The following is a 27,387-nucleotide window of genomic DNA, read 5'->3' as shown; positions in this document are numbered from 1 at the left end:
GGATCTTGGCCAAGGGCAGGAAAATCGAGACGCCTCCCGCATTTGTCTTCCTTCCTACTCCCCGAGAACCACCCGCTGGCTGAGGGTCTCAGTGCCCATCGCAGGCCGCTCTGAACAGGAAATGATTAGTTACGTAATGTCAGATTAAGGCCATAAATCTCCCCAGGAGCAGCAGCCATAAACCCTGGTTTTTATTATCCAGTTACTGCATAGACCCTGACTGTTCCCTCATCGCGGCACAATTATCCCACGATCACTGCTGTAGTGTTCAGTAAAGAGCGTGCCAGGAGCAGCGATTCTGGGGCTCATAAATATATAAACAAACACCGGAGCGAGGCCCCGCAGCTACGGGAAGGAGACAGGATGGGGTGCAGGTGGTCGCAGCCGCAGCGCTGGGCTCTGTGACACTCGGCCGTCTGCCGTGCAGATGGGTCCCTGGCGGCTGCCCGCTCATCCCAGCAGGGCGCAGGAAGCTGTGGGCGGCAGAAGGACAGGGTGTCGGGCACAGGCCGGCCTGGGCCGAGCTGCAGGCCAGAGTGTGGGGGCTCGCCTTGGGCACAGCGGCTGCCGAGCGGGCACAGCACCCGTGCTGGTTGTCCCCCTTTAGGGACCGCTGGTGGCCCTTTCAGGAGCCAGGGAACGTGGGTGTCACACAGGGAACCCAAACTCTCCTCGCTCTCTGTTCTTTTTTAAAACAAAAATATCCATTGTGACTTTATTTCTCACTCCCCGACATGGGAAACCTCCCCAGGGCCCATCAGGAGGAGGGCAGAGAGGGCACAGTCACACCAGGGAGGACCTCGGTGGCATGAAGACAGAGCTCACGGCACAGATGGAGCTCGACATGGCGGGGGGGGGGACAGCAGCCGGGGGCCAGAGGGCGGAACTCCTGGTTCCGTGACCTCCTGGAGCCGAGGAACAGAACTCGGTTTAAGAAGTCAGTCTGCTGTGTGCGGGGTGGGGGGCAGGAGGGACGTCAGGTGCCGGCACATTCTGTATCGCGATGGGGCTCCCGGGTGCCCCTGCTCACCACGGGCGTCCCCTGGACTCGAGTCTCAGACCAAGTCGGAGGCAAAGGGACAGAGGCCGAGTGGCTGAGCGCCTGGCAATGAGCAGGCCGGTGTCCCCAGCCACACCAAGGCACGGGCTTCGGGTGAAGCCAGTTCTCCTCCCAAGGTCATTGTTCCGACAACTCCGTGCTGGTCCTGGGATTTGGAGGGGCAGGTGGCAAGCGCATTCCAGGGACCCGGACGTGCTCCTGAGGGGTGCGGCTTGGACTCAGGCTTGGGATCGACCCACGAAACTGGGCACAACCACAGCGCACCTCAGGGCGTCTGCAATTCGGAAGCGTTTCCTTCTCTCCGTCTTTGATCTGTCCCCCACCCCCAGGTGACACTGCGGGGCAGACAGGACCAAGGACTTGGTTCTTGATGAAGGAGCAGCCACCTGCAGCCCGGAGGCTAAGCAGCGCAGACCAGGCCTGAGCAGTGACCCGGGTCCTGTGGGACCCAACCCCAGGTTGGCAGGTCCCGCTCCTTCTGTGCGTCTTCTCTTCGAAATTAAAAGATAGATAAATAGAAAAGCAAGTGACCTAAAGAGCATCGCTGTTCTGAGGCAGAACGTCGGCATCGTGGTCGGCAGAACAATGAGCCCCAGATATCCACATCCTAAGCCTCAGAACCCGGGAGGGTGTCGGGCTCCACCACGGGGGGCTCCAGGGTGCAAACGGAATTAAGGTCAGGAACCGGCTGACGACCTTGAACCGGCTGACCTTGAAGCAGCTGACCTTGAACTGGGGAACTGTGGATGACCGGGTGGGCCCAGTGGCCACAAGGCTCCCTGGAGATGGAAGGGGCAGGAGAGTCAGAACAGGAGATGGCAGCAGGACAGGCCACCACAGGCCTCCAGGGGAGGCAGCAGCCATGAGCCAGGACCACGGGGGCCACTGGAAAAGGCAGGTGACGGGCGGGCAGCCCTGGAGCTGCAGAAGGAGCCCCCGGTCAACGCTCCAGACACTCCAGCCCGCAGACCACTCTGGACCTCTGACCCCCGAGTCACGCAGCAGTGACTAAGTCTGGGGTTTGCAATCTCCGCAGCACGTCATTCACACAGAAATCCTCAGGGAACGTAGCCTCCTCTCCGCCCTGAGCTGGGCTACGGGCTCCTTCCGCAGGTGACTCTCTAGTCCCCATTCGGGCATCCAGACCTGAATCCAGGGGTCCCTCCGTCCCACCCAGCGGGCCCTGCTGCCTTCCATATCTCGGGTGAGCGCCACCTGAAGGGCTCCCTGACCCGTGTTCTCCCGGAGGCTCAGCTAATGGAGTATTACGGACCCAGACTCAGGAAGGGGACAGTGGCTTCTAGCAACCTCCTGCAGCAGGCCGGGCTGCTGCGCATCTGCTGTGCTGCTGTTTAAATTGAACTCACGCTTTTTAAAAATCCTATCTGCATTATCTCATCGAGCGACCGTTCCCTGGAACATCATAAAGCAAACATTAATTAGGGCTCCAGTTGGTGCCGGGTCCTGCAGACTCTCAGCCGCGCCACAGGCCGTCCCGACCCGGACTCCCGTTTGAAGAAAGTCGACCGCAGCCAGCCCAGGTCTCCCAAGCAAAGGCCGACGCTGCCCGGTGCCTTTGGTGGAGAAAAGGACACCAAGAGCTGAAGGGCGACGGCCCAGGACACAAAGCCAGCCCACTGATGGCCAAGAACCAGCCACCATGACCACAGTGTGGGGCACTCAGCCAAGTGACCACACCTGCCCCTAGGCGACACACCCTCTAAGTCCACCACACCAGAGCCCTGCCACACTGCCCAGCTCCAAAAGACATACACATGGTCCAGTGGCCACAGGATGATGTAGTCACCTCAGCCAAGAGACACCATGAGCAGCACAGACTTAGGAATCAGGCGGCTGGAGGCTTCTCTGACCATCTGTTTCTTCATCTGTAGGAACTGTATGAGGTGACCAGCTTGGCCCATTTTGCCGAGGAGTTCCTTGCACATGTCCACAGCCAGTTCTCCCAACAGGTCCCAGGCCTGCGAAACGACAGCCCAGATGGGACCGTGGAGCCTCCCTTTCCGTTGTTCATCAGAGTTGCTTGTTTGTAGGAAAGAATTCGAGCAATGCCCAGGGGTCCATCTCCAGGGTGGTCTGGCCACGTCTGTGGGACCTGGGGTGTTTCTGGAGCGCTCACCACACAGGCTGTGCTCCTCCCATGATGAAGGACAGTGGCAGCAGGCCGAGCTGCTGGGACATGGGGACAGGGAGGACACAGCACCTCCTCCTTGCTGCCCCCGGTCAGATGCAGTCCTGGGACAGGACGCTGTGCAGAGGAGACCTCCAGGCTCGGAAGACCCCAGGGACAGCCGTGGGAGCAGGACAGGCCTGGCAGCTCTGTCCCCTAGGCAACGTGACACGTGTGCACAGTGGTGGAGCCCAAAGCCAGAGCTGGGGGACCCTTCACGGGAGTCCTGTCCCTGGATGTCCCTCCCCAGGTGGCCGGTGCTGTCACGCCTGCCTCGCTCTCCCCTGTGAGCCGCGTGGCCTTACACAACCCGAGTCTTTAAATGGACAGCCACAGCAGAGGTAGGAGGGGCCGCTGCCCTCCTCTGTCCTGCTCTCCGAGGGCCACCCGCAGCTCTCCCCCACCCCCTCCCACAGCTGCAAAGTCTTGTGCCGTCTCAGCTGGGGTGACCCGCTCTCCCAGTTTGCCTGGAAACAAGGATCCTCCTGCCACGTGGGACTTTCAACATGGAAGCCTGGAAAATCCCCAGAAAAAGGGGCAGTGGGTCACAGGAACGGTGGCTGGTCATTGGGTTCAGGGACCGACTTCAAGTAGGTGTTCACGGAAGCACATCCAGGGGACACGGGTGCTCCTCCACCTGGAGCTGGGCGGGTCTGACCACTGACATCCCAACACGTTCATTTCAACTGCGGCCAGCCTGGAGGTCCCACGGCCCCCGACAGAGCGCCCGAGGGCAGCCGGGTGGCCTTCCAGGAAGGTGGGCCACCTGCAAGCCCAAGGGTCCCTGCAGGAGAGCAGAGCTGCATGCGCCTCGTCTCAAGGAAACCTGAGTGTCCCGGGGAAGCGTCTCCCTGTGTGGAGATCTTAGGGCTCAGGTAGGGGAAATCAAATCCTGAACGTCCTCCTGCTGAGTAAAGATCCTCTCTGTCTTTTTTCTGAGTCAACACGGTACATTTCTCCCAAGTTTGGAGAAATGATAATAATCATAATACAACCCTTTACCTGGTCTCCCCCCTCCCGCCCCCGGGGTGGGAATTTGCTGGCGACCTCCGGCTCCCCGCCCACCTTGCTGCGCCACCTCGTCCGCTGAGTTATTTTCATTGCATTTTATTTATTTTTAAAAGAGAGAAGCTGTCACCAGAAGGGCGATTGTCCTTGCGCGGAATCCTGTCTCGGATGGAGCTGAGTGGCCCTCACTTCATTAAGTGCACAGCCTCTACCTGAGAGATCAATTGCAGCCTAGATCATGAGGACGGAAATCAATCCCAGACACGCTCCGCGGCCGCCACAGCCACAGGTGCCTTCCAGCGAGGCCAGGGCAGACTCCTGAGGGCCCAGCCCCACACGTCCAGGGCCAGGAGAGTGGGCCGGTCATCCAGGGGCCAGAGGGGACAGGGCTTGGGGCTTTTGTGAAGCTCCTCAGTGGAAGGCACACAAGAGAAGGAGCCTCCTGGTACCTTCAGGGAGAAGATGATGGGCACCAAGCAGCATCAGCTCACTCGGATGTTAATTAAGCAACTACTACGTTCTAATCTCCAGGCCCTTCAAGGTAAACAACCCAGAGTCTCTTCCCTAGTCCTCTAGGGGCTTTGGGGGCTCTCGGGGTGGTAGGGGACACAGACGTGTGGGCAGCTAACTTGACCTGAGTTGGTCTGGGAAATGCAGAGGGCCCCGTGTATGAGGGGGAGGGAAGGGCAACCAGAGCTGGATCTTGAGGGATGGACAGGGGGTTGCCGGGGAACTTTTCCTTCCTCCTGGTATCAGAAGGAAGAACCAGATCCCCGGTTCTGTGGTGCCTGACACATTGGACCCCCGGCCTGGCACAGACCTGAGGGCCAGCATCCACTTGCCTTTCTAGGCAGTCCCCAAGGTCTCGATCCACTTCCCTGCCTTGGGGAGTCAGTGGGTCCGACCAGAAGGGAGCCCGGGAGTCCCTTTAACCCATGTCCCTTCAATTTAGCTTTGAAACTGAGCCGAGGGCCTGGGCTCCTGCTTCCCCTCCTCTGGGGGCTGCTTGGTGAACCCCTTAAGTCATGAGGGCCCCAGCCCAGCCATCGCCTCTTCCCGTCTCTACCCTGTAGCCAAGGTCACTCGGTGCCTGGTGAGGTGCTGGGTGCGGGGTGCAGCCTCAGGAGCCCCCTGCAGGCCCCTGCTGGGCAAGTGTGTGGGAAAGACACCCACCCACCCTGGGCCCTCCCTGGAGGTGACCGAGGTCTGGAATGCTGGGTCAGGATCCAGGGGGCGAGACGTTCCACAGGAACTGCTGATGCACAACAGGCCCGCGACGCCCCGCCCAGCACCCCGCATCCCCCACTTCCCTGGTCCCCACGGCAACTGACAGGGAACAGCAGCAACGGTTCAGGGATAGAGAAACTGGCTTAGAAGAGTCCAGTAACATTCTCAGAACTGCCCAGCACAGGAAGGTCAGGAAGTTCACAGGACCAGGTGGGCCTCCCCGTGTCCAGTGGAGCCGTGGGCATGTTGGGGACAAGGGACGGGGACCAACACTGGTGAGCCTCTGTGATCTGGGCCAGGGGATAAGCACCCATCCCAGCCAAGCGGGCTCCTCGGCCTCACACAGAGGAAGGGCCTCCTGTCTTAGGGTGAGTACCTGTGGCACCAGCCCCAGCGTCACACAGCCACGCACCCCACACCCTGCCAGGTTCTACTGACTCCTTTGCAGCACTACCTGTGCTCCAGGTCCCAGGGTCACAGAGACCCACCTCCAATCTCTCTGGGACGCTATCACTCGCACAGGGGTCCGGGACCTATGCAGGCACCAGCCCAGACGTTGTTAATCAGCTTGATTAGCCATTCTGCAAACCGAGTGTGTATGGAAACATTGCAGCAGGCCGTGAAGCTAGATCTCTGTGCATGCGCACACAGGCATAGTCTACGTGACTTCGTTTCCAGGTAAAAGATAAATAGGGGAGAATGCAGCACCGGAAATAAAACACACAGCCCCGAGCCCAGCCCTCCTAAACAATAATCTGCATTTTAACAAGATTCCCGGTGAGCCGTGTGTGCCGCGAAGACCAAGAGTGGCCCTGGCAGGGCAGCAGGGGGGCCGTGCACGGGTCTCCATGCTTCCTGCTCTGGGGACAGCTCTTGACACCTCTCTGTTTAGTGGCTGCTGGGCCAGACCTGGACCACCCAGGCACCCACTTGCAAAGCAGACACAGACCCAAGGAAGGGAAAGTGCAGATGAGGACAGCCGGTCAGGCGTGAGGATGGGCAGAGTGGGCAGAGGGCTCGGGGACCTCGCCCACTGAGGGTCTGCAGTGCCAGGATTGAGGACCCTCTCCTGGGGCGACTTGAAGGGCTACTTCCAGCCAGCAGAAGGCTCCTCAGCGCTGGTCAGCGCCTTGAGCCCACGCTGCACCCTCTCTGCTCCCCAGTGGCCAGGTGTGTGGCCAGAGCGGGGTGGCCAGCAGGGTCGGGTGGGGCCGAGCTTGAACCTGGATCCTGTATATGTCCTGCTGTCCCTGGGAGCCATGCCCTGCTCAGTGGGCAGGGCAAGTCCTATGGTGTGAACTCACTCACGCTATCGAGAGGCAGAAAGAGGTCAGGATGAATAATGAGGAGGCGATAGCTGAATGCAGCACAGGGCGCTGTCCGGTCTTCGTGACCTTGTGACAAGGAGAGCCCGCCTCCTCCCCAAGCCCCGTGCTGCTCTGGGCTCCGCTTCCCCCCAAGGCCCGGTGCAGCGGGCCAGCAGAGCAGAGGCCAGGAGCCACACTGCAGGGCTTCGGTGTCCCTCTGAGCACCCTCCCTTCCGTCTCTCGGTCCTCTCCGTGGGGAGGCCCCGTGACCTTCCTGGCCTCTTTCCCCAGCTGACGGCAGAGCTGTGCTTTAGAGTCTCAGCCCTGCCGGAACAAATTACTGTAAATGACAAGACTGGAGTCCACACAGACTTATTATCTTACAGTTCTGGAGAGCAGAAATCCGAGGCGAGCCGGCAGACCCGAGGCTCCGGGGGAGGGCTGGAACTCCTTGGCCTTTCGCAGCTTCTAGAGGCTGCCCGCACCAGCCCGTCCCCAGCCCCCGGGCCTCAGCCCCATCCGCACATCCGGGCTGTGACCCTCCTGTGCCCCTCTTAGAAGGACCCTGGGGATACTTGGGCCCACAGGGTGACCCAGGGTGACCTCCCCATCTCAGGCTCCTGGACTTAACCCCACCTGCAGAGTCTCTGCCTGTGAGATGACCAGCTCACAGGTGCCAGGAATGTGGGCGTCCAGTGGGGTCACGATTCAGCCCAGCACAGAAGAGCATGCGGACGAGGTGTCCCGCCCCCACCCGGCCTGCAGAGGGAGGTCCTGACCCCCTCCAGGGGCGGTGCACTTAGGGGCACAGCTCTAGGCCGGGGGCCAGGGAGATCAACATGTCCCCCAGAGAGGGCCGTGGTCACCTCCTCCAACAGCCCACAGAAGTGAAGTCAAATTCAGGAATACATGAGACTAAGATGGGAAGCTGGGGGCACAGGCACCATGGAGATCCCGGGGTGCAGGCCCGAGCAGGTGACCGGAGGCCTTGGGACCCACCGCACTCCTGGTTTCCTCCTCTGGGGAACCCGTGGCGTCCTGCAGCCCGGTGGACCACAGGGCCTGGGGTGAGTGCGCTGGGCTCTGCGGGATGGTACCTTGGCCCGTGGCTGCAGCCCTGGAGGCACAGCCTGGGGCCTGTGCTGTTGTAGCAAGCGCAGCCTGGGCCGACCGACAGCTGATGTGCCATTTCTGCAGGCCCGGCTCGGGGAACGGAGTCCTGGGTGCGTGGGCTTTAAGGGAACAGAAACCCGTTCTGGCTGCTTTTCACCGTCTCTCCGGAGGCCAGCTGGCAAAGGAGGCGGAACTCAAAACCGCTGAAGTCACTGGGTTCTGCCGGTGCCAGAAGCCGGGACAAGGCTCCGCTTCAAGGGGTCAGGGTCCAGCACCGTGGGCAGGGACTGGTCAGCTGGCCAGAGCACCCCTCCCTCCCCGGCCGTCCCCGCTCTCCTCCCCTCCCCTTTCTCCCTCTCTCTCCCCTCATTTCCAGTGGCCTTCAAGGCCAAGAGAAGCAGCTGTGAAACGCTGACCTTGAACCCTGAACTGGGGGGTTCTTACCAGTCACCCCAGCCGAGGGTCTCCAGGGACCCTGGGTCATTAGTCACACAAATTCTGATCCTGGCTTTCGATTCCCAAGGCCCTGGATGTGGCGACACGGGCAGAAGGCGGGGTCTTGCTTGAGGCTGGCTGAGAGGTCACGAGCCCCTTCCTGTGACGAGGGGACAGGGGCCCACTGCTCACCAGGGGCTGCGCTGCCCACTGCACAGGGACCTTCCGTCTCTGGGCGCAGAGGGAATGGCGTAGCCTGAGCCTGTGCCTTGGAATTCCCCTGGGAACGGCGGCTGTGGGAGGAGGAAGGTGACAGGAGGCTGGTGCAGTGGGACGCAGAACAGAAGGTTCCAGAAGCCAGACGGGCGGCCGCGGAGGAAAAGCGCCAGGCAGACGCCAGGGGAAGGAGACGGGAAGGGCAGGCTGCTCCTCGAGACTGAGAGAGGCCCAGCCTGAGCCCAGGTTAGACCAGCTTAAAGGGAAAGAAAGCACTGGGCTGCGCCGCTGGGCCCCGCGAGGAACAGGCCTGCAGAGGGCGCGTGGCCCGACCCCTGGGAAGCAAGAGCCAGGACGTGCTCCAGACTGCAGAGGGGTCAGAGACGGCCGCAGGAGGCAGTGACTGAGGCTCGAGGGCCAGCAGAGTAACCGGCAGGAGGGAAGTGCCAAGCGGGCAGCCTCCTGCGAGTCCTGGGGCAGCCAGGGTCCCGGCAGGGAAATTCAGCCCAAGGGCTCCAGGGGCGGACAGCGGAGGGAGGCAGTGTGGCAGGGTCTGGATCCTGGCTCTGTCACCCATTGCCGCGGGACCTCAGCCAAGTCACTTACCCTCTCTTGTCCTCGGTTTCGCCACCTGCGTCCACAGGACAAGGCTGATTAAGGACCCCACCAGTAGGACGTGCAAAGCACACAGGAGACCACCTGTGCAGAGCCCAGGCCACACGTGTGTGAGCAGGGAGCCCCTGCAAGGGCGGGTCAGGCAGACAGGACACCGAGACCAGGCCTGGGCACAGCGAGGTCGGGGTTAGACACCCGCCTGCCTAAGTCAGTGGGGTGACCAGGAAAACGGGTCTAAGTGGGAGGTTTTTCCCAAGCGAGAGCACGTTCTCGGTCCTGGGCTTGGCACAGGGCAAAGCCAAAGCCCAGGAGACACCCTCGGTCCTTGCCCAGCCCCGACAGGCACTGAACCCTGGACAGGACTTCACCTTGGATGACCACTTCAGGGCAGAAGCAGCACTCCAGCACGGTTGGTTGGCCAAGCCTCCTGATGAGGCAGCCCCTGCTGACCCCTCCTGCTGAGCTCTGTTGCTGACCCCTTCTTGCAGACCCTGCCTAATGACCCCTCCTGAAGACCCCTCCTGCAGACCCCACCTGCTGACCCCTTCCTGCAGACCTCGCCTGATGATCTCTCCTGCAGACCCCTCCTGCAGACCCCTCCTGCAGACCCCTCCTGCAGACCCCACCTGATGACCCCTCCTGCTGACCCCTTCCTGCAGACCTCGCCTGATGATCTCTCCTGAAGACCCCTCCTGAAGACCCCTCCTGCTGACCCCTCCTGCTGAGCTCTGCTGCTGAGCCCCTTCCTGCAGACCCCACCTGATGACCCCTCCTGCTGACCCCTTCCTGCAGACCCTTCCTGCAGTCCCCACCTGATGACCCCTCCTGCTGACCCCTTCCTGCTGACCGCTCCTGCTGACCTCTGCTGCTGACCCCTTGTTTCGGTCAGCTTTTTCACTGCTGGGACTCAAGGATCTGACCAGAACAACTGTAGAGGAGGAAGAGTTTATTTGAGGGCTCACGGACTCGGAGGCCTTAGTCCATGGAAGGCTGGCTCCATTCCTCGGGGCTCGAGGTGAGGCTGAACGTCACGGCAGAGTGTGTGGCCCAGGGAAGCAGCTGACATCAGGGTGATCAAGAAGCAGAGAGAGCCACAAACACGTACCCAAAGCCACGCCCCAGTCCCCACCTCCGCAGCCACACCCCACCACTCGGTTAATCCCCTCGGGGTGAACTCTGATCAGGCTAAGGCTGTAACCTGGACATGTCTCCTCCAAACTCTCCTGCACTGTCTCACATGTGATCTTTCGGGGTACACTCACATCTAAACATAACGCCCCTCCTGCTGACCCTCCTGCTGACCCGCCTGCTGATGCTGCCTATGGCCCCTGCGCCTCCCAGGCTGGCCACAGGCACGGCTGGAGCACTAAGTGGTGTGCCTAGTGACCTTCTCAGACCTCGCAGGAGCTGACTGGGGGACGCAGCCGGCCGCAGTTGGAGATGTGGTCCAGGACAGCAGCGAGGTTCTCAGCCGAGGAAATGGAGTGGACTCGGTTAACTCAGTCCAGGTCATTCGGCTCGACTCACGGTGGGGGCGTCCTGACAAGCCCACATTAGTGGGACACGTGTGTGATGCAGCTCACCGGTGATGATCACGGCCCCACCTCGCCTGCCTTCGACACAGCCACCACAGCCACCCACAGCTGCCAGCACCGCCCAGCCCCAACCCTATTTTGTCATAAAGTGTCGGCTGTCTCGGGCGGGTCACCTTGGAAGAGGCAGCTCTGGTGCCACCGTGAAGTTGAAGCATCCCACGTTGAGCCCTCCCGTGGGCGCCGGCTCTACTCTCCCCCTCACCTTGACGCTCCCCCGATCACCAGCAGTCCTAGGAGGCTCCACAGCAGGACAGGTCATCCTGGGCAAGTTGCCTCATGAAGGTCAAAGTCCAACCTTGAAGCCACGCCCCGACTGACCAGTGGCTTAAGGACTAGGAGGACAGGCGCGAAGGCCCCTCTTCCTGTTTCAGAGGCGGCATCTCCAGCCCCTGGGCTCCTGGGTTTGGGGAGAAGGACTCGGGCTGAGCAGAGCCGTGTCCTGCCAAGAGGCTGGCCTCCACGGCAACAGCGTCCTCAGCTGACCAGGCCGCTGTCCCTGGAGCCCCCCAGGCAGAGGCTGCCAGCAGATGGGAGGAATGCTTCCAGATGGTGCTGGGACCCCCGGGTCCTTCTGATGCACTCCACGTGACTTCCCAGGGTGCACCTGGGACCACCGGGAGGTGCAGGTGTCTCCTGTCCCTGCCACCTGCCCTTCTGTGGCCACCCTCAGGGCACCTCCACGGGCAGGAGTCTCTGTGGGAGACCGAGGCGTCCCCCCTCCCTGATGGGCCTCACCATGACCTCTCACCGTGATGGGGCCCACCCAGTGTCACAGCAGAGGCGTGAGGGCAGCAGCAGGGACCTGACCACCACTGGGCACAGGCACAGGGTCCCTGCCCCACCCGTCCTTGCCCGTGGCCTCGAGGCCTCACCCACACACCCTGGCTGCCTTTGTCCCTCTGCCTCCCTCTGTCCCCCCCCCCCCCAGGGCCGAGAGGGGCTGGCTCTCTACTCCCCTGTCTTCGCCCAGGACGGACCAGGGGGCTCCCTGGAGCTGGGCTGAGCTGGGGGCCTTCCTGCCTCTGGGCCCCGCCCTCCCTCTGCCTTAGCTTTGACTCTAGGAAACGTGTGTCTGGGACTTCTTTCTGGGTCCCTTGAGAAGTCAGTCTACACCCCGGGAATGTATCCTCAAGAGAGCCGGTCGTCAGCGCCTTGCGTGGCCTCACGGGGCCCACCAGCCTCCCCAGTGCCTCTCAGCGCGTCCTCCCGGCTGCGTGGCGCGCACCTTGACTCCTTCCCGCCTCCCCAGCATGTGTCCCCTGCTTCCTGAGGTGCCGTGCCTGTGCCCTGCCCTGGTGCCAGGGTGGCACACTCTAGCACCAGGGGCTACTGCAGAGCGGAGAGGCAGCCCGCACATCCCTGCCTCTAGGACCCCCGAGGCCCGGTGGGGGCCCAGGGAGCCTCGCCCCACCCTGACTCACCCTTTGCTGGGGCGCAACCTGCCTGCGATTCGGGCTCCCACCGCCGCGGAGGTCCAGCCTTGGGGTCCGATTCTGGCGGAGCTAAACGGCTCTCCTCCCATTCCTTCCCTGTGAGAGCCCTGCCCTTCTCCCTCCCATCACCCTGGCTGCCGGTCACGGGCCATCGTCACGCCAGCCCCACCCCCCACCGAGGGATCTGTGCCCAGAGAGACGCTACCAAACAACCACAAGGCCCAAAGCTCACTTAAGTTGTCAAGCAACCAGAAAAGGCACCTTCCGCAGAGGCAGGGTCGGCGGCTGGAAGGACAGTCCACCCCCTTCCCTGGTCGAGCACCTACGCTGCACTGAGGCCAGAAGAGTGGCCCCCTCCCGGTCCTCTCTGCATCAGCCCCGCAGCCCTCTCTTCTTCTCAGAAGCCCCAGAGCTCTGGTCACGCAGCAGAGGCTGCTGGTTGCCTGCCGGACCCGCTGTGCCCTGCTCTGGTCTTAACACAACCCAAACTTTACGAAGGCATCATAGAGTTGGCTGAAAGTGCCAGCCCACGGCAGCCTCCCTGGCAGCTGGAGTGATCCCCTGACACGCTGTGAGCCCGACTGAGCAGCAGCCGCGGCAGGGCTTCAGGGGAGACGTAGGGGCTGCCGGGCTGATGTAAGGAAGGACTGCCACTGGGGCGGCAGCCAGCCACAGTTCATCCTCAGGTTCTGGAGCCCAGAAGCCCAAAATCAGCCCCACTGGGCGGAAATCAAGGTGTTGGCAGGGCCACACCCCTCAAAGGCTCCAGGGCTGTCCCGTGCCCCCAGTGGCTGGTGGTTTGTACAGTTCCTGTGGCCACACGTCTCCACCTGCCCCTCCTCCCTCTCCTGAGGACACTTGAGATGGTGTTTGGGGCTCACCTGTAATGTCCTTGTCTCGAGATCCTGCACTGGCCCCGTATGCAGCAGCCGAGTTCCGCGAGGCCACACCTAAGGCTCCAGGGTTGGGACGTGGTGCCTCTGGGCTCCATCATTCAGCCCACTCCAGCTCCTGACGGGGACAGGATCAGTCCACTGTGCCTTCTGCCCCTGACCTCTCCCTGCTCTGGCGTGACCACAGACACCGTGCGGAGGCCCCGGGCTGGGGGTGAGAGTGGACATCTGGGGCTGAGATCCCGAGGAGGCTGTGTCCTCCGGGCTCCCTCCAGCCAGGGTTGGACAGTTCCCAGGGGCCTGCCTCTGGGCTCCCTGCTACAGGAGAGAGACAAACGCTGGCTTTGTTCAACCCACAGCACGGTGGGGTTTCCTGTTCCACCTGGTACAGGCCCTTAGCAGGGGCCATGGCCAGGTGACCAGGTGCCTGGAGAGCCACAGGGGATGAGGGCAGGACTAGCCCTCCCCCTCGCTGTCCTCAGCAAACTGTCCACCTGATCACCACTCTCTCTGGACTCAGGGCCGTCCATCAGGAAGGACGACGGCATGCGGGCCTGCCAGGCGCCCCGAGAGGAGGGGCCCTCCTGAAGGGGGACACGCTGGGCCCTGCCAAGGCGTCTGCAGGGCCTGGGCCTGAAGCCTCCCGGTCCCCCGCCTCGGCCGCTGGCTGACAGGGGACTCAGGCGTGGGCACGTGCCACTACTGCTTTGGACAGGCTCTGAGCCCCACATGGCCTGGGGCCGCACATGACGTGACACACTGTCCACCACACTGTCCCTGTGACCACTCAGAGTTACGTCTTCAGAAAATGATCTGTTCCGAGGCCTCTCACCAAGCGGGTCGCGGATGAGCGCCCGACGCACACGGGACCCGCGTCCCCATCTGGCCTCTGCACACTGGGCCCTCCTTGGCCATCTCTCCAGGCCGCTCTCCTCCTCCCTCATCTGTGAGTGGCCCTTCCTGGTCCTTTCTGAGGCAGAGGCTCTGCCGGGTTGGCTTCACAGGACCCGGGGGGTGGCTGGTGAGGCGCGTGGCCGGGGTACGCTGGCCTGCCTCGTCACTCTCCCGGGCACCGACAGCGTGCCTGGCTTGGGCTGTCCCGCCAGAGCTCCCCAGCAGCCGCAGGAGTGCTGGAGCCACCAGGCTGCTGTCACAGGAATCAGGCTGACACTGGTTAAGGGACCTGCTCCAGGTACAGCAGGCACGTGGCCCAGTGAAGACCTGAGCCCGCGGTTGGGGTCAGGAGCGTCCACTGCTGTAGTGGTTGGGCTGATGTGGAGCCTGGGGGGGGGGGGGGGGTGCTGGGGAGTGACATGTCGGAACAATGTAATAGGGTGGACCATGGCGGCGGCACATGATGCCAACCCGCATGCATAACAGACTCAAGTGACTGCTACCCAGAGAAGGACTCCGGAGTGTCCATCAAATCCCAGCCCCACACATGCATGGACAAGCCCACACACTCACACACACACACACTCTCACACACACATACTCACACACACTCACACATACACACACATGCACACTTACTCACACACACACATACTCACACACTCACACACACACCCACACACTCACACACCCACACACACTCACACACCCACTCTCACACACACACACACTCACACTCACACACACACACCCACACACTCACTCACACACCCACACACACTCACACTCACACACACACACACTCACACTCGCACATGCACACTCACACACTCACACTCACACACACTCAACTCGCACCTGCACACTCACACACACTCACACTCACACACTCACACACACTCACACACACTCACACACTCACACTCACACACACCCACACACTCACACTCACACACACTCACACACCCACACACACTCACACTCACACACACACACTCACACTCGCACATGCACACTCACACACTCACACACACTCACACTCACACACACTCAACTCGCACCTGCACACTCACACCCACACACACTCACACTCACACTCACACACTCACACACACTCACACGGGAACACCCAGGACGAGGCAGAGACGAGTTGGTGATATTCCAGTCCCTCTCTCCTTGTCCCTGATTCACACTCCTTCCAGCCTGGTTGGCACGACTGGGTCGCCTTGGCTCAGGTCAGCACCTCGGTTTGTGTATGTTTGATATTTAGAAATGATTTGGATTCCCCCTTCCGCTGGCCACTGCAACCAGGAGTGGACGTCAGTCTTGAGCGCGTCAATTGCCGCTTCCTTAGAGCAGTTTCCACAAGTGGAAACGACAAGTAAGCGAGTTTGTGGATTTTTAAAGTGGGTTTGTATCTGTTGGACCAAATTATCTTCCAAAGGATCTGCCGGCTCCCTCCCAGCGGCATCCGCACTGTTTCCTGTCTGGTGGCAGCTGAGATTTCTCTCTTTGAATCGCCGTCACCAAACTTGAGGTGGGATGTGTCCACGGGGCGTGGGGTTGTTTTTATTTATCCTGCTTCTCAAAGACTGGCTTTCCCATCTGTCTCGAGTCTTTCGCCATCTAGAAGATTCCAAGCCCTGGGCTTCGAGGGCTGCCTCTTCCGAGGCTCGGCCTCTCCTCCGGCCCTCCAGTTGGGTGGCTGACTTCAGGATGGCTGCCTCAGTCGCGTTCTGGGTGCTGTCACCTGTCCCACTGTTCCTGCTCGGCTGTTGCCTTTCTGTGTTCCTGCCTCACCCCCCCCCCGGGTCCCCCGCTGTCTTTTCTTCCTGATGTCATGTTCCTGGTTTACGGTGCTCTTCTTCCCTTTATCTCCTGAAATACTTTAAACACACTTGCTTTAACGGTCCTTTGAAGTCGGCCTATTTTCTGGGCTTCCCGGGGTGTGATTTATCCCTTCATCACCCTGCTCTCTCCTGAGCTCAGCTCCCGCTGCAGCAGGGACGCCCTGCCCGGCCCCCCTCAGGACCAGCCCGTCCACCCTGGGGACCCCGGGGACCAGCTTTTACTGCCCTCAGGGACCGCTCTCCTCTCAGTTTCGGGCACTTGAGACTCCTTTCTTGTTCTTAGTCTTGGCACACATGTGTGTACCCCGAGTTGTTCCCCTGTGCAGCGGAGCCTGTGAGTGTGCACACGTGTGATGGAGTAAAATGGGGCAGGAGAGGTGGGAGGACACCTGGCCCGGTCCATGTCCTGCAGCTACTGCCTCCAGTGAAAATTGATGGGATTCTGACATGTATCTGCCCTTTTGGCACCAGGACCCCCTGGGCCATGGGCTTCCTTGGCTCTGCACCCCACCCCCCAGCTGTTTCCTGTCAGGACAGGGCTCCTGCTCCAGCCCAAGCCGCTGAAACCACCTCCCTCACCCCAGCCTGAGGCCACGGTCCTTCTGGTAGGAACAATACCCCATTAGCCTGCTGCAGGCCACGAGTCCCAGTGGCCTACGCCACGGCGGTTGAAATGCTCTTGAGGGATCCACCCTTAACCAAGCACAGGGCCAGCCTCCTGCAGAGAGCCCTCTTCAGCACCCTAGTGGAAGCCAGTACCCTCCTGGTCCCCCCAGGAAGCACAGCATGCTGTTGTGGGTTGAACTGGGTCCCCAAATATTGTGGTGATGTCCCAGCCTCCAGACCCTGCAAAGGTGTCCTCACCTGGAAATCAGGTCTTTGCAGGTGAAGTCCTGTTAGGCTGAGATGCCCACCAGAGAGGACGGGCCTCCCTCCAGCATGACCGCGGTCCTCGGGAGAGGAGGACACGAGACACGGGGCTGGCGCACAGGGAGAGGCTACGTGCAGGTGTGGACAGAGTGGAGGCCAGCCTCCACCAGCCACACAGCGCGAGGACTGCTCCAAGCCGCCTGCAGGCCCCGAGACTGGAGCAGGGGTCCTCGAGCTCCGGAGGCTCCACCTGCCCACAGCTGGAGTTGGACTTCTGACCCCAGAACCAGGAGGGAAACATTTCCATCGTTTCACGCACCAGTTGGGGGTGCTTTGTCAGGAACCCCCTCACCGGGAGGCCACCGGGTCTGATCCCAGACCTGCTGTGCTCAGGTGCCTGACTAAACACCTCCCGAGCCCGTCTGCAGAGACGCTCAGGGATGAGGCAAGTCTTAACACGCGGCACCTGAACCAGGTTGGGCAAGTCAGCCGTGAAAGACGGGAAATAAATCACATGAACCCGGAAGGACTCTAACTCAGATGGTTTATGTATGACTTCGACTTTCCAGTCCACCTCCAAGAAACCAGACCAGAAATCCAAGACTAAGTGATAAAGGTGTGGTTTAGGAGGGGAGTCAGCATGTAAGAGCAGGGCCTGGGGTCTGACAGAAGGGTTTGTCCCTCACTCTACAGTGACAAAGTAACATGACACTACGTGTGTCATCTTAAAATGAAAACATTTATGGACCTGGGTCACGTCGTGGTATGGATACGAGGGGCCCCCCGACAGCTCATGTGTGAGACGTGCGAACGCGGTCAGAGATTAAATGACCAGATCACAAGAACTGACCCCATCAGTGGGTGATCCCCTGGGTGGAGGTCCAGGTGGTGACTGTTGACAGGCAGGGTGGGACTGGGGGTGGGTCACTGGGGGGGTGACATTGGGGTTACATTTTGTCCCTGCTGCCTGGTGCCAGGTTCTGAGCTGCTTTCCCGCACCCTGCCCTCCACCAGCCTTATCTTGGGCCCAGGCCACGGGCGGCCCTGCCATCGACGGAGCCTCTGAAACCCCAGGTTTCAGACCTCTCCTCCTCTAAGTTGTTTTCTCGGGTCTCGTGGACCCAGTGGCGGAAAGCAGCCAACATCTACAGCCACTTCGTGGTTCCCATGTTCCCAGCATCCACTTAGCTGGTGAGGCCTGGCAGGGGTCCGCTGCTCCTCCCTCTTCCCGGAAGGCTGGCAGCGCTTTGAGCAAACAGAAGAGCAGGGAGCACCTCAGAGCTTCGGGTCTGTGTTCAGCCATCGTCCACCCCCCTTCACCCGCCCTCCAGTCCCACGTCCTCCGACCAGCCATTGGTCTGCTGTTTGGCTGGATCCTAGGCACTCTTCAGAAGGGTCTGGGAATCCGTGGAGTTCCAGAAGATCCCACAGGTCCTGTCTCTGACTCTCGTTCAACCGGAGGAATGCGTTCTAACCATCCCAGACTGAAAGTCTGGCCAGAGTCGGGGCTAGAACCCGGGCACCTCGCTGTAGTGCCCTCCTGCCTGTGGGTCAGGTCCTCCCTGCCACCCCGGTCAGCTGCTCTGTCCTCGGTCTCATGGCCACCAGCCAGGCCAGGCGGGCTTCTGGTCAACGCGACTCTTGCCCTGCACACACGCCCCGTGCTCCCCTTGGCCACCCCTCTGTATGAGCAGCTTTGACCTATTGTCCCCACTAACTGCAGAACCCTTGACCCAGGCAGTGACCCAGCAGGTGGCAGCCAGCCCTCCCCCGGCTGTGTGTGTCCAAGTTCCAAGTAAATAAGCCATTTGTCCCCAGGCTGATTTTATCAAAGCCGGTCTGTCTTCCAAATTAGGGCTGAGTCATTTATAAAGTGTGCAAGTGTTTGGGTTTTAGCAGCAAACATCCATCCATTTAGAATAAATGATTAAAAGGCACTAATTAAATTCCTCAGATGAGGGATGCCAAGGCCCTGAGAATGGCTCGGTCTTTGGCTCCCGGCTGGCCCCACGGCCACATCACCTAAGGAGGGCACTGACGCGGGAGAGAGGGCTGCTGTCCAGGGCCTGCGCTCGTGGGGGACGGGAGGGCGGTGCTCAAGCCCCCTCCCCGGGGCTGCGGAGAGCTGCTGACCTCGGGTGGTCTCACCCGGCAAACCCTTGGGAGCAGGAGGACCCTCCTGGCCCCCAGGACCTGAGGCAGCGGGCGTTCCTTCAAAGCGGCACACAGCCCTGCAGCCTGGCACGTGTTGGACTCTATGCAGAGGTCGTAAGACTGTCGTGGCTCCTGTCTTGGACGGGAGGGGAGAGAAGACCGCAAACAGGCCAACCCACCAGCAGAGACAGAGACCCTCCCCGGTTCCACTCCTTTGCTGGCCAGGAGGTGTGAACACGGGCATTTTACTGATCTTCCTCCAGCCCATGTCCACCCTCTCAACAGGGAACCCGTGCTGGGGGCCACAAAGGTGTGCCCAGGACCTCAGGCCCCTCCAACCCTCTGCTGCCTGAGGGCCCTTGTCAACCCTGGGCCTGTCGTCCCTCCCTACTGTGTGGGAGTCTCCCAGAGGCCACGGCCACAGGAGCAACACTGCTTCCCGTGAGCTCCCTCTGCTCCCCCAGCCTGCCCACCCCCAGGGCCCTGCCTTGGCTTGTGTTCCTGCCACCCTCAATGTCCCCAACCCTCCTCTGCCTGGCAGAGCCCACACACGCTTCAGGCTCTGCCCGGCCACCGGGATCCCGGCCACAGGGCAGCGCCCCACCTCATGCTCTGGCTGTCAGACCCACCTGTTGAAGGTCTTCCTGACCAGGTGACAGGCCTCGTTTGTCCCACGCCCAGCCTTGCGTGCCACCTCAGGGGACACGGGAGGAAGGAGCTAATAACAGACCAATCGGTGGATGGTGCGCTCCAGGACCCCCCTCGAGCCACACCCTCTGATGTGCAGGTGACGAGGATGGGCAGCAGCAGCGGGAGAAGAGGGCCCCTGGGGGTCTCCCTCGGAAGCAGTCACCAGGTCTTGTCACCTCAGGAAAGTCACTAAAAGTGACTTCTGCAAGTCACTGGGCCTCAGTTTCTCCCCCTCTGTGGTGTTAGCACCCACTCCCTCTCCAGGGTCAAAGGGGAGGCTGCTGAAATGCCTGAGACTAGGGCAAGACACCCTCCGTGAAGGTTGCTCATCACAGTGTTCTACGTGCCCAGGCCACCCAGTGGCAAGGTGCCCTCAAAAGAACCACTTGGGTTTCTGGCTTAGGTTTTGGATGCAAGCCAGGTGTGGTGGCGCACTCCTGTCATTCCAGGAGCTTAGAGGCCAACAAGAGCCTGGCCACCTTAGCAAGACCCTGTTTCAAACCGAAACAGAAAATAAAACCATGACCCGAGGTGTAGCTCAGTTGTAAGGCACCCCTGGATTCAATCCCCAGGGAAAAAAACAAGACAAAAAATTTTGGTGCGAACCCAACTTCTGCTCCTTCTAGGCTGGAAGGACCATCTAGGTGTTCAGGTAGAGCGGGCAGGCGTCCAGCCGGGGCCACGGTGGTGCTCACTAGGCAGGGCAGCTCTCGCCATGGGGACAGAGGCTGGCAAAGTTGGCCTTCCCTGGCCCACTCTGCACAGGAGGTGGGTGCTGTCCTCATCCAGGGGCTGACAGATGGGGAACTGAGGCTCGGGGAAGTACGTCACTTTCCAGGCCTGCGGCACCCATGAGGACTTGAGCCAGCACTTGAAACTGGTCCAGCTGCCCTTAACCTCGCGACTCTTTGCTAGGTCTCTCTACCACAGCTCCGCAGACCCTGGGGACAGGTCATACTTATTCCTGGGGGCCATTCTGTGCCAGCATCATGTCAGCAGCATTCTGACCTGTACAAGTAGATGCCCCGGGCTGTGACCACCAAAACCTGTGTGCATTTAAAGCACACAATCAGAGGTTTAGCAGTCAACCATTAGCACAGTCAATGGCCCAACACTATTATGCGCCCAGGGAACTGAGTGGGAGGGGAGGAGGAAGAAGCACCCACCCCAAATCCCACACAGTGTCCCAGCCCCAACCACTCACCATCCCAGTCCTAATGCTGGTGACCATTGTCCCCGTGTAACAGTGGCCCACTTTATGCTTTGAATACAACCCTCGCTGTTCTGCCACTGCGGCTTATTTTTGAAATGGCCATGTTTCTGTCCCTCCTCTTCCCTTCGCCCTCCCTCATCTCAGGGGGAACAGGATGGCCTTTCTTCCCCATCCTAGGCGGAGTTATCTGTCCTGAGTACACACCCGCCCTGGGAACAAAGTAATCCAGACCTTGCGGGTGGTACCAGAAGATCTCAGAAAAGGCTGTCTCCCAAATTAACACGTGGATTACAACTCCAGACAGAGAACCCGGGGAATGCAGCCTTTGAGTCTCCTCTTCAAAAGCCCCTGCTGATGGGCAGAATCACAGCCTCCGGGACAGGAGTCCCCCGGTTCCTCCTTTGCTTGCAAAACAAAATTTTTCTCGAAATCATGTCCTCATTATTGGGTTGGCGTCGGGTCACGTCTGCAGCCGCGACTCTGGGTGCTGCCGCTCTTACCAGTGAAGAGAGGAAACTAAACCTGCCCTCTTCCCTCCACAGGCTGCCTCCTCTGGTAGCCCTTGGGCACCTGTTCTGGACACTTCCTCTTGTCCACTGTGTCCAGTCTGATGCCCCCAGCAAGCTGTCTGGCACTTCCCCAGGTCTGGGCAAAGCAGTCCCTGTCAATGTGGCCTTCATTTGTATTTTGAATGACAAATGGCTGCAGGCACTCTCAGCCACCACAGTGGACCTGTGAGGACAGGGTCTGCGGCTCTGAAAGGACAGAGAGGAGACTCTCCACCCCTGCAAACGACGGCCAAGGGAAACGTCCAAGAACTCGGAAGAACCCGAGGCTCCTTGTCCACCCTGGGAGCCAAGTCCTCATTTACTCCAGGATGCTGGGATGCCCGAATGCCCAGGTAGGAAGTGATCATTCAAAACATGTAAATTAAGTTACCCCAGGAGCTTAATAGATTAGCCATCGACTTCTCCCTCCTGTTGGATCTTAACCTTCCACGGAAATTAATCACCAAATGGCTCAAAACAGCCACCAAGGATGAGCATGTTCTGTTCGCAGTGTGGGGAGAGAGTCCGGCCAGCCCCTGTTGGGGGAAGGGCCTCCCCATCTGCACTCCCCTCGCCCCTCCCTGAAGCCCCCTGCCCACCTGCCTCTTCCTTCACAGCCAGTACCTGGGAGCAGGCAGGAAGCTCTGCCATTTACCAGATGCCAGCCCCTACCGCTGGAGGGACAGGTCAGCCACACAGTGCTAGAGAAGTGCTCTGCCCCAGGGAGAGGGGGAGGAGGGCAGGTTCTGCCCTCATGGTCAGCTGCCAGGGCAAAGACCTTCCCACAGCCATTCTTTTGTACATTCACATCCAGAACACTTATTGAGCACCTACGATCTGCTCAGAGTTGCATTGGTGCTCAGGACATGGAAGCCAGCAAGGTCCAGTCACTGCCCTTAGATGAGGCCCAGTCCAGTGGACACGCACTAACCCCTGGTCCCAGGAGGTGCACCTGCTCCTGGGGAGAGCAGGAGGGCCCCTGGAGAAGGGCCCCTTGGCTTTGTCTGAGGCATGAGCTGGTGTTTGCCATGGAAGAATGCTCGGAGGAAAGGCCCAGGCCAGTTCAAAGGCAGGACGGTCCCTGGGCCAGCAGGACCCTGGTTCAAGGACAGGGCAAGCCACTCCCCAGCACCTGCCTCCCAGACCCAGAACTCTTCCTTTGCAGCAGTTACGCACAGGAGCAGCTATTGCTGCTGCGGCTTCTGTTACTGCTGCAGGTTCCCCGAGGGGCAAGGCCAGAGGCCGGAGGCTGGGCTGAAGAGCATCCATTCTGCCCTTGGTGTCCACGGGTTCTGTATCCACAGATGCAGCCCGCCGCGGAGGGACAATGTTCTGAGAAAACATTGAGTCACTCTGAACCTGGGGAGAGTTTTCCTTATTATTCTCTAAACAACACAGAATAACAACTATTTACACAGCATGTGCATTCCCTAGGCATTATACGGAACCTAGAGATGACTTCAATTGCCGGAGCATTTGTGACCATGTGCACTCTTCTGTAAGGAGCCTGAGCATCCATGGGCACCTGTAGATGCTGGGTGAGCAGCGGGGGTGCAGAGGGGAAGGGGAGTGAACCAAGGACAAGGCAGCCTCCTTCTTCTTCTGGTCAGAGTCGTTGGGGTTGATGGTTGACCTTGGCCTGAGGCTCTCCCCAGCTCTCCCCAGGGCCGACTCTTCACCACTGACCTTTCGCATGGAGACTTGGCCCCCCTGTGAGTCCACTCTTGGTTCCTGAATTGGGGTCCTGTGGCTGTAAAATGCATCCCAATGCCAGGCCCGCAGAGGACGTGGATCGGTGGCCACACGAGGACTTGCCATCAGCTCATCGGGGGCATGAGGGTTTGACTTTGGAGACTCAAGGGTGGCACTGGGACCCACATGACAAGCTCAGGTTCACCTCTGTGCCATGTGTCTTCTAGCACAGGCACAGGCTGTGCTCCGACACTTGTGCAGCTGGCCGGGCACCAGGCAGGGCTTGCACCAAGCTCCAGCTGCAGCTGTTGATGCCACAAGCCTCAGAACTGAGGGCAGCAGGCAGAGGACAGGGCGTATTTAGCCTTTCTCCAGGAAGGGCCTAGGGTGACCTTCAGGCCAGGGGCCAGGTGAAAGCACAGCCTGCAGGCCCTCTTCTCCCCGCAGCCTGGGACCGGCTGCCAAGGGGACCCTGCAGCAGGACAGCAGGAGCGATGCCTCCAGCTGCCTCCTGGCAGGCTCGCGGAGCGCCGGGCGATGCCAATTTGTGGCAGACGTCTGAAGAAGCTATTTCTAAAACAGCAATTACCAGAAAGGGGAACAAATTACTACTTCCTTCAGAGACTTTCACACATGGAGAACCAGGGCCCTACAAAGTAATCAGGGCAATGTGTTTGCAAAACGGCATTATTTATATTGAAATATTTCACAGAGAAAGGTCAGGAACAGAAATTGAAGGTTAGCAGGGAATAAAACACCAGGGTCACTGTATCCCTGCAAAGCCTGCAAGGGCCTTGATTACCCCGCATTAGGCACATTTGAAGACTATTACATCAACCCCGGCTGGTATCCAACATCAGATTTCTAGGAAAAATGAGCTCAGTTGTCCAAATCCAGTGGCAGAAGTGCAGAGCAGGCCGAGAGGCCCGTGCTGCAGCCCACGGAGGACCAGGCCCCGCCCAGAGAAGCCACCCGTGGTGTAGGTCTGGAGGACCGCCCTCTGGAGACTCAGCCCATTCTTAGACACTTTTTGACCATCATGTGTGGTTACCAAGCAACCAACCAGAACCTCTGGAGTTCCACCCAGGATCACTGGGAATTAGTGGCTGACTCGACCCAGGACTGGGTGAGGAGGGAAGAGCAATCTGGACTGAGAACTTGCAGCAGGACATCAGCAGGTGGCCTCTCCAGGAGGCAGGTGGAAGCAGCCCCCCTGCCCCGTCCTCCTCCTTGCCCACCAGCCCCAGAGGCTCAGGGCCTCCTTTCCCCTCCAGCTCTCCATTCCCCACCATCCATCTCTCTATCCATCACCACGCACCATCACCCCACTCCATCCGTCCACCACCATCCGGCTACCCCTCTGCCACACACACCTGCTCCATCTGCCCATCCATCATCTGCCCTTCCATCCTTCCACACCCACCCACCTGCCCTCCATCACAGACTACAAAGGTACAGTCACTAAGCATTCCAGACGGCCACGGAAAGGCGTTGAAGGGAGTGTGGGTCTTCCCCAGGCAGGGGCCGCCATGCTGAGCAGGGAGACCCACACACACACTCACACTCACTCGTATTCACACTACGTCCACGCAGCATCAGGCTGACCGAGGGCTCTGGCCGCCTCACCAGGTCTGGGTACAACAGGGTGGCAAACACAGAACAGCCGGGCCAACGGGAGAGGAGTCCTGCGGAGCCCGCATTTCCTTTTCTGACACCTCCAGACGCGACCTGGAGCCAGGCAAGCGTGTTTGGACAGGGCCAAGTGCCTCCAGCGTCCTGTTAGGCCAAAGGCGGCAAATTGAGTGGCGCTGCCCGTTGTGTCTGCTGTCAGCCTTTCCAGCTATTTTTAAACCCCTTTCAGGCCCTGGAACCCCTTCGCCTCTGTGATCTGCAGAAGAAATCTCTTTCAGCAGGGCCCGGCCCCCGAACCTCACAAACACCCAGGCAGGAGGGTGTCCTCGCGCCTCTGCCTTCGCATTCAGGCGTAGGCAGAGCAAGGAGGCAGCATCCCAGGCTGCACGTCCACAGGAAGCCACATGATGCATTGTTGTGGACCATGTCCCTTCCACAGTGGTGGACGGAATGTGCAGGTCCAGGCCGAGCTGGGCTCCTCGAGGGAGCCAGCTGAGGCCGGGCTGCACCCTCCCAAGAGTGCTGGGAAAGGGATTGTTCTCACCCTTCAGATGGGGGTGCAATGGCTGGAAAGAGCCACAGGAAGTTCTGAGCTGAGGCCGGGTGGCGGGGGAGGACCGCAGCCTCAAAGTCACAGCAGCTGCCAAGGACACCAGCACCAGGGCGAGCCCCCAGCCCCACCCAGCACACGGCCCCTGGATGACTTTCAGAGCAGCAAGCCAGGAGGTTGGCATGTCCTTAAGATGCTTAATAAAGCAATTGGCCCACAAGCCCATCTGGCCCCGAGCAAAGTCCCAAATGCAGAACTGTGACCAGCCTTGCCAGACCTGCTTAATGCAAAATTGGTAATGTCATTTATGAGCCTCTCCAACGCAGGCTTATGAATAAAAGAACGGTGTTGGAAAACAAGCCCCGCCGATTTCTATGCATTGCAAACAGCTCCCAGCAGATCCTTCACGCACCCCTGGCTCCGCCCTTCAGCCGGCCAAGGGCTCTCTGCTCACACAGACACAGCTCCTCCAGTGTGCGAGGCGCTGGAAAGGCTCCCAGGTGCCAGGAGGCAGGAGGCTTGACCTCCCAAGCACTGCAGCCCCCTCCCGCCACGCTGGGGCAAACAGGGACAGGAACACAGCAGCGCCTCTGCCCAACCCCCAGCCACACCATGCCATCGCTGCCCATCTTCCGCCTCTACTGTCCCACTAAATCAGCCGTCTGCAGACCCGTGTCCTTCCTCGGGGACGGGGTGGGGGGGCAGAGACAGGGGATCTGCAGCAGCGACCCCTCCATTCCTATGTCTGCACAGGACCCTGCTCTGGGTCTGGCCTCCAGCAGGTCTCCCAAAGGCATTTCTGCAGCACATTGAAGAAAGAAGAAAGGGAGAAAGGAGGAGAAGCCGACTCTGGGGATTCAGAGTGAGAAGACACCGAGGGAGAGAGGCTTTCAAAGGCTGCCATCCACTGCCAGCGCCAGGGCAGAGGTCGGAACAGACAGGGTCCTGGGCCAGCAGGACCGACCACTCCGAGCTGCTGGACAGGCGGAATCTGGGGAGAGACACCCTGCAAGCCCTGCAGTGGCAACGCATGAAGGACCACAGTGAAAGTCCTCCAACCACCGTGGGGCCTTCCCACACCCAGGCTGGGAGGCAGGAGCAATGGCCGGCGCCCCTCCTCCCCTCCCCTCCACCACCCCAGGTCTCCTGCGTCATGGCCTCTCCTGGGCATGCACTAGTCTTTGGAGGATGACCCTCAAGCTTCCTCTGGAAACAAGGGCACTGACTGCAGTGTTTTGGGGTTCTCTTAGCTCCAGCCCTGGAGGTTGACCCGTCTTCTGTACAAGGGTACCCACCAACAGACAGACATCACCCTGGGGGACGCAGGTCACATCAGGAGATGGTCCATGAAGACTGGAGTACTGGACGGTCTAGGCCTGGATCCCGTCTTTCTGCTATTCAGCTGTTCTGAGAGACCGTCAGCCACCCTTGGTCCTGGCTGCCCGGCCCCAGCAGTAGCCACCCCATTCCGTAAGACGGGCTCTCTAAAGGGCTTCGGGAAGGAGGCCAGGGTCCCCAGACGGCAGCCCTGTGAGAGCGCTGGCCCAACCAAGTGACCCCACAGCTCCAGGACTCCCAACCCGGGCTGCTCCCTGCCACAGAAGCCACGTGTTCCCTGACACGTGAGGTTCTTCTCGGTTCTTTGAACTCCTCCTTGAAGGACCAAAGTGTGTGTGCGTGTGGCAGGCTGGGCACCAGAAAGTCCACGTACAAGCAGACTCCCTGAAAGCCATGTCTGCAACTTTTAATGGTATTAATCTGTCACGGGGAGCCAGGGGGGGAAACCTCATCTGTATCCTTACTGTAATAAGTACATATTGAGCAGCTGCAGACGTGATTTATTAACAATGGGATTTCACAAGTGAGCCACTATTGACAAATGGCAGCAATTTTAGGCACCCCAGATCAATACCCTTTAATCGAGTCAAATCTCAACAAATTAAATTAAAGCAAGATTCCAAAATAGCCCCAAACGAAACAAATGAATTCTTGTAAAGTCCCCCCCACATGGAGGTTGACATGAAGTCACTGTCAGGGGCTGGTGATTGAGAATCCAGATGGTGCTGGACCCTGTTGCTGCGTTGACAGGCTTGAGGTTCCAGACAGCCCACCCCAGGACCCCTGGAAGTAAGTCCCCTCCCAACCTGTCACCGCCACCCAGCATGCCCCCTCGGGAGAGCCAACGACCAGAGAACAGAAGCTGG

The 27,387-nt window shown here is 60.0% G+C and overlaps 1 protein-coding gene across 25 annotated transcripts; it reads right to left on the bottom strand.

The window, feature by feature from the left end:
• Positions 1–167: 167 nt before the first annotated feature.
• On the bottom strand, positions 168–13,877 carry LOC107155560. 25 transcript variants are annotated; one of them, XR_007340819.1, is made up of 9 exons: positions 12,186–12,328; positions 10,030–11,161; positions 8,531–9,253; positions 4,314–8,429; positions 3,198–4,155; positions 2,834–3,039; positions 2,428–2,473; positions 1,787–1,839; positions 491–1,258 (listed from the first exon to the last, which is right to left on the bottom strand). XR_007340819.1 is itself a non-coding variant. In XM_048783747.1 (6 exons), exons 2-6 carry the CDS (start codon positions 10,233–10,235, stop codon positions 269–271), a joined length of 585 nt encoding a protein of 194 aa, XP_048639704.1. In that variant the 5' UTR covers positions 10,236–11,161; positions 12,186–12,328; the 3' UTR covers positions 168–268. The 25 variants fall into 25 exon arrangements, 2 of the variants coding, with proteins under 2 accessions (XP_048639704.1, XP_048639705.1); XR_007340820.1 differs by having other exon boundaries at positions 2,868–3,039; XR_007340834.1 differs by having other exon boundaries at positions 483–3,039; positions 8,531–8,631; positions 9,161–9,253; positions 10,132–10,228; positions 10,967–11,161.
• Between the last annotated feature and the right edge of the window lie 13,510 nt (positions 13,878–27,387).

The sequence above is a fragment of the Marmota marmota genome, unplaced genomic scaffold (assembly GCF_001458135.2).
Source record: "Marmota marmota marmota unplaced genomic scaffold, marMar, whole genome shotgun sequence".
Lineage (NCBI taxonomy): Eukaryota > Metazoa > Chordata > Mammalia > Rodentia > Sciuridae > Marmota > Marmota marmota.
Note: the sequence above shows the minus strand (reverse complement) of the source record. Positions and strands in the feature narration are given on the sequence as shown.

Bases quoted from the DNA above. Each gene is read 5' to 3' on its own strand.
- LOC107155560 (XM_048783748.1), bottom strand. From the start codon at position 10,169: ATGGAGCCAGCCTTCCATGGACTAAGGCCTCCGAGTCC. The intron at 8,430-8,530 runs GTGAGCAGTGGG...CGCCACATCCAG, and splicing joins AGTGGGCAGCGCAGCCCCTG to GGCCTTGGGAATCGAAAGCC. The intron at 7,115-8,347 runs GTAAGAACCCCC...TTGTTCCGGCAG, and splicing joins ACCCTCGGCTGGGGTGACTG to GGCTGAGACTCTAAAGCACA.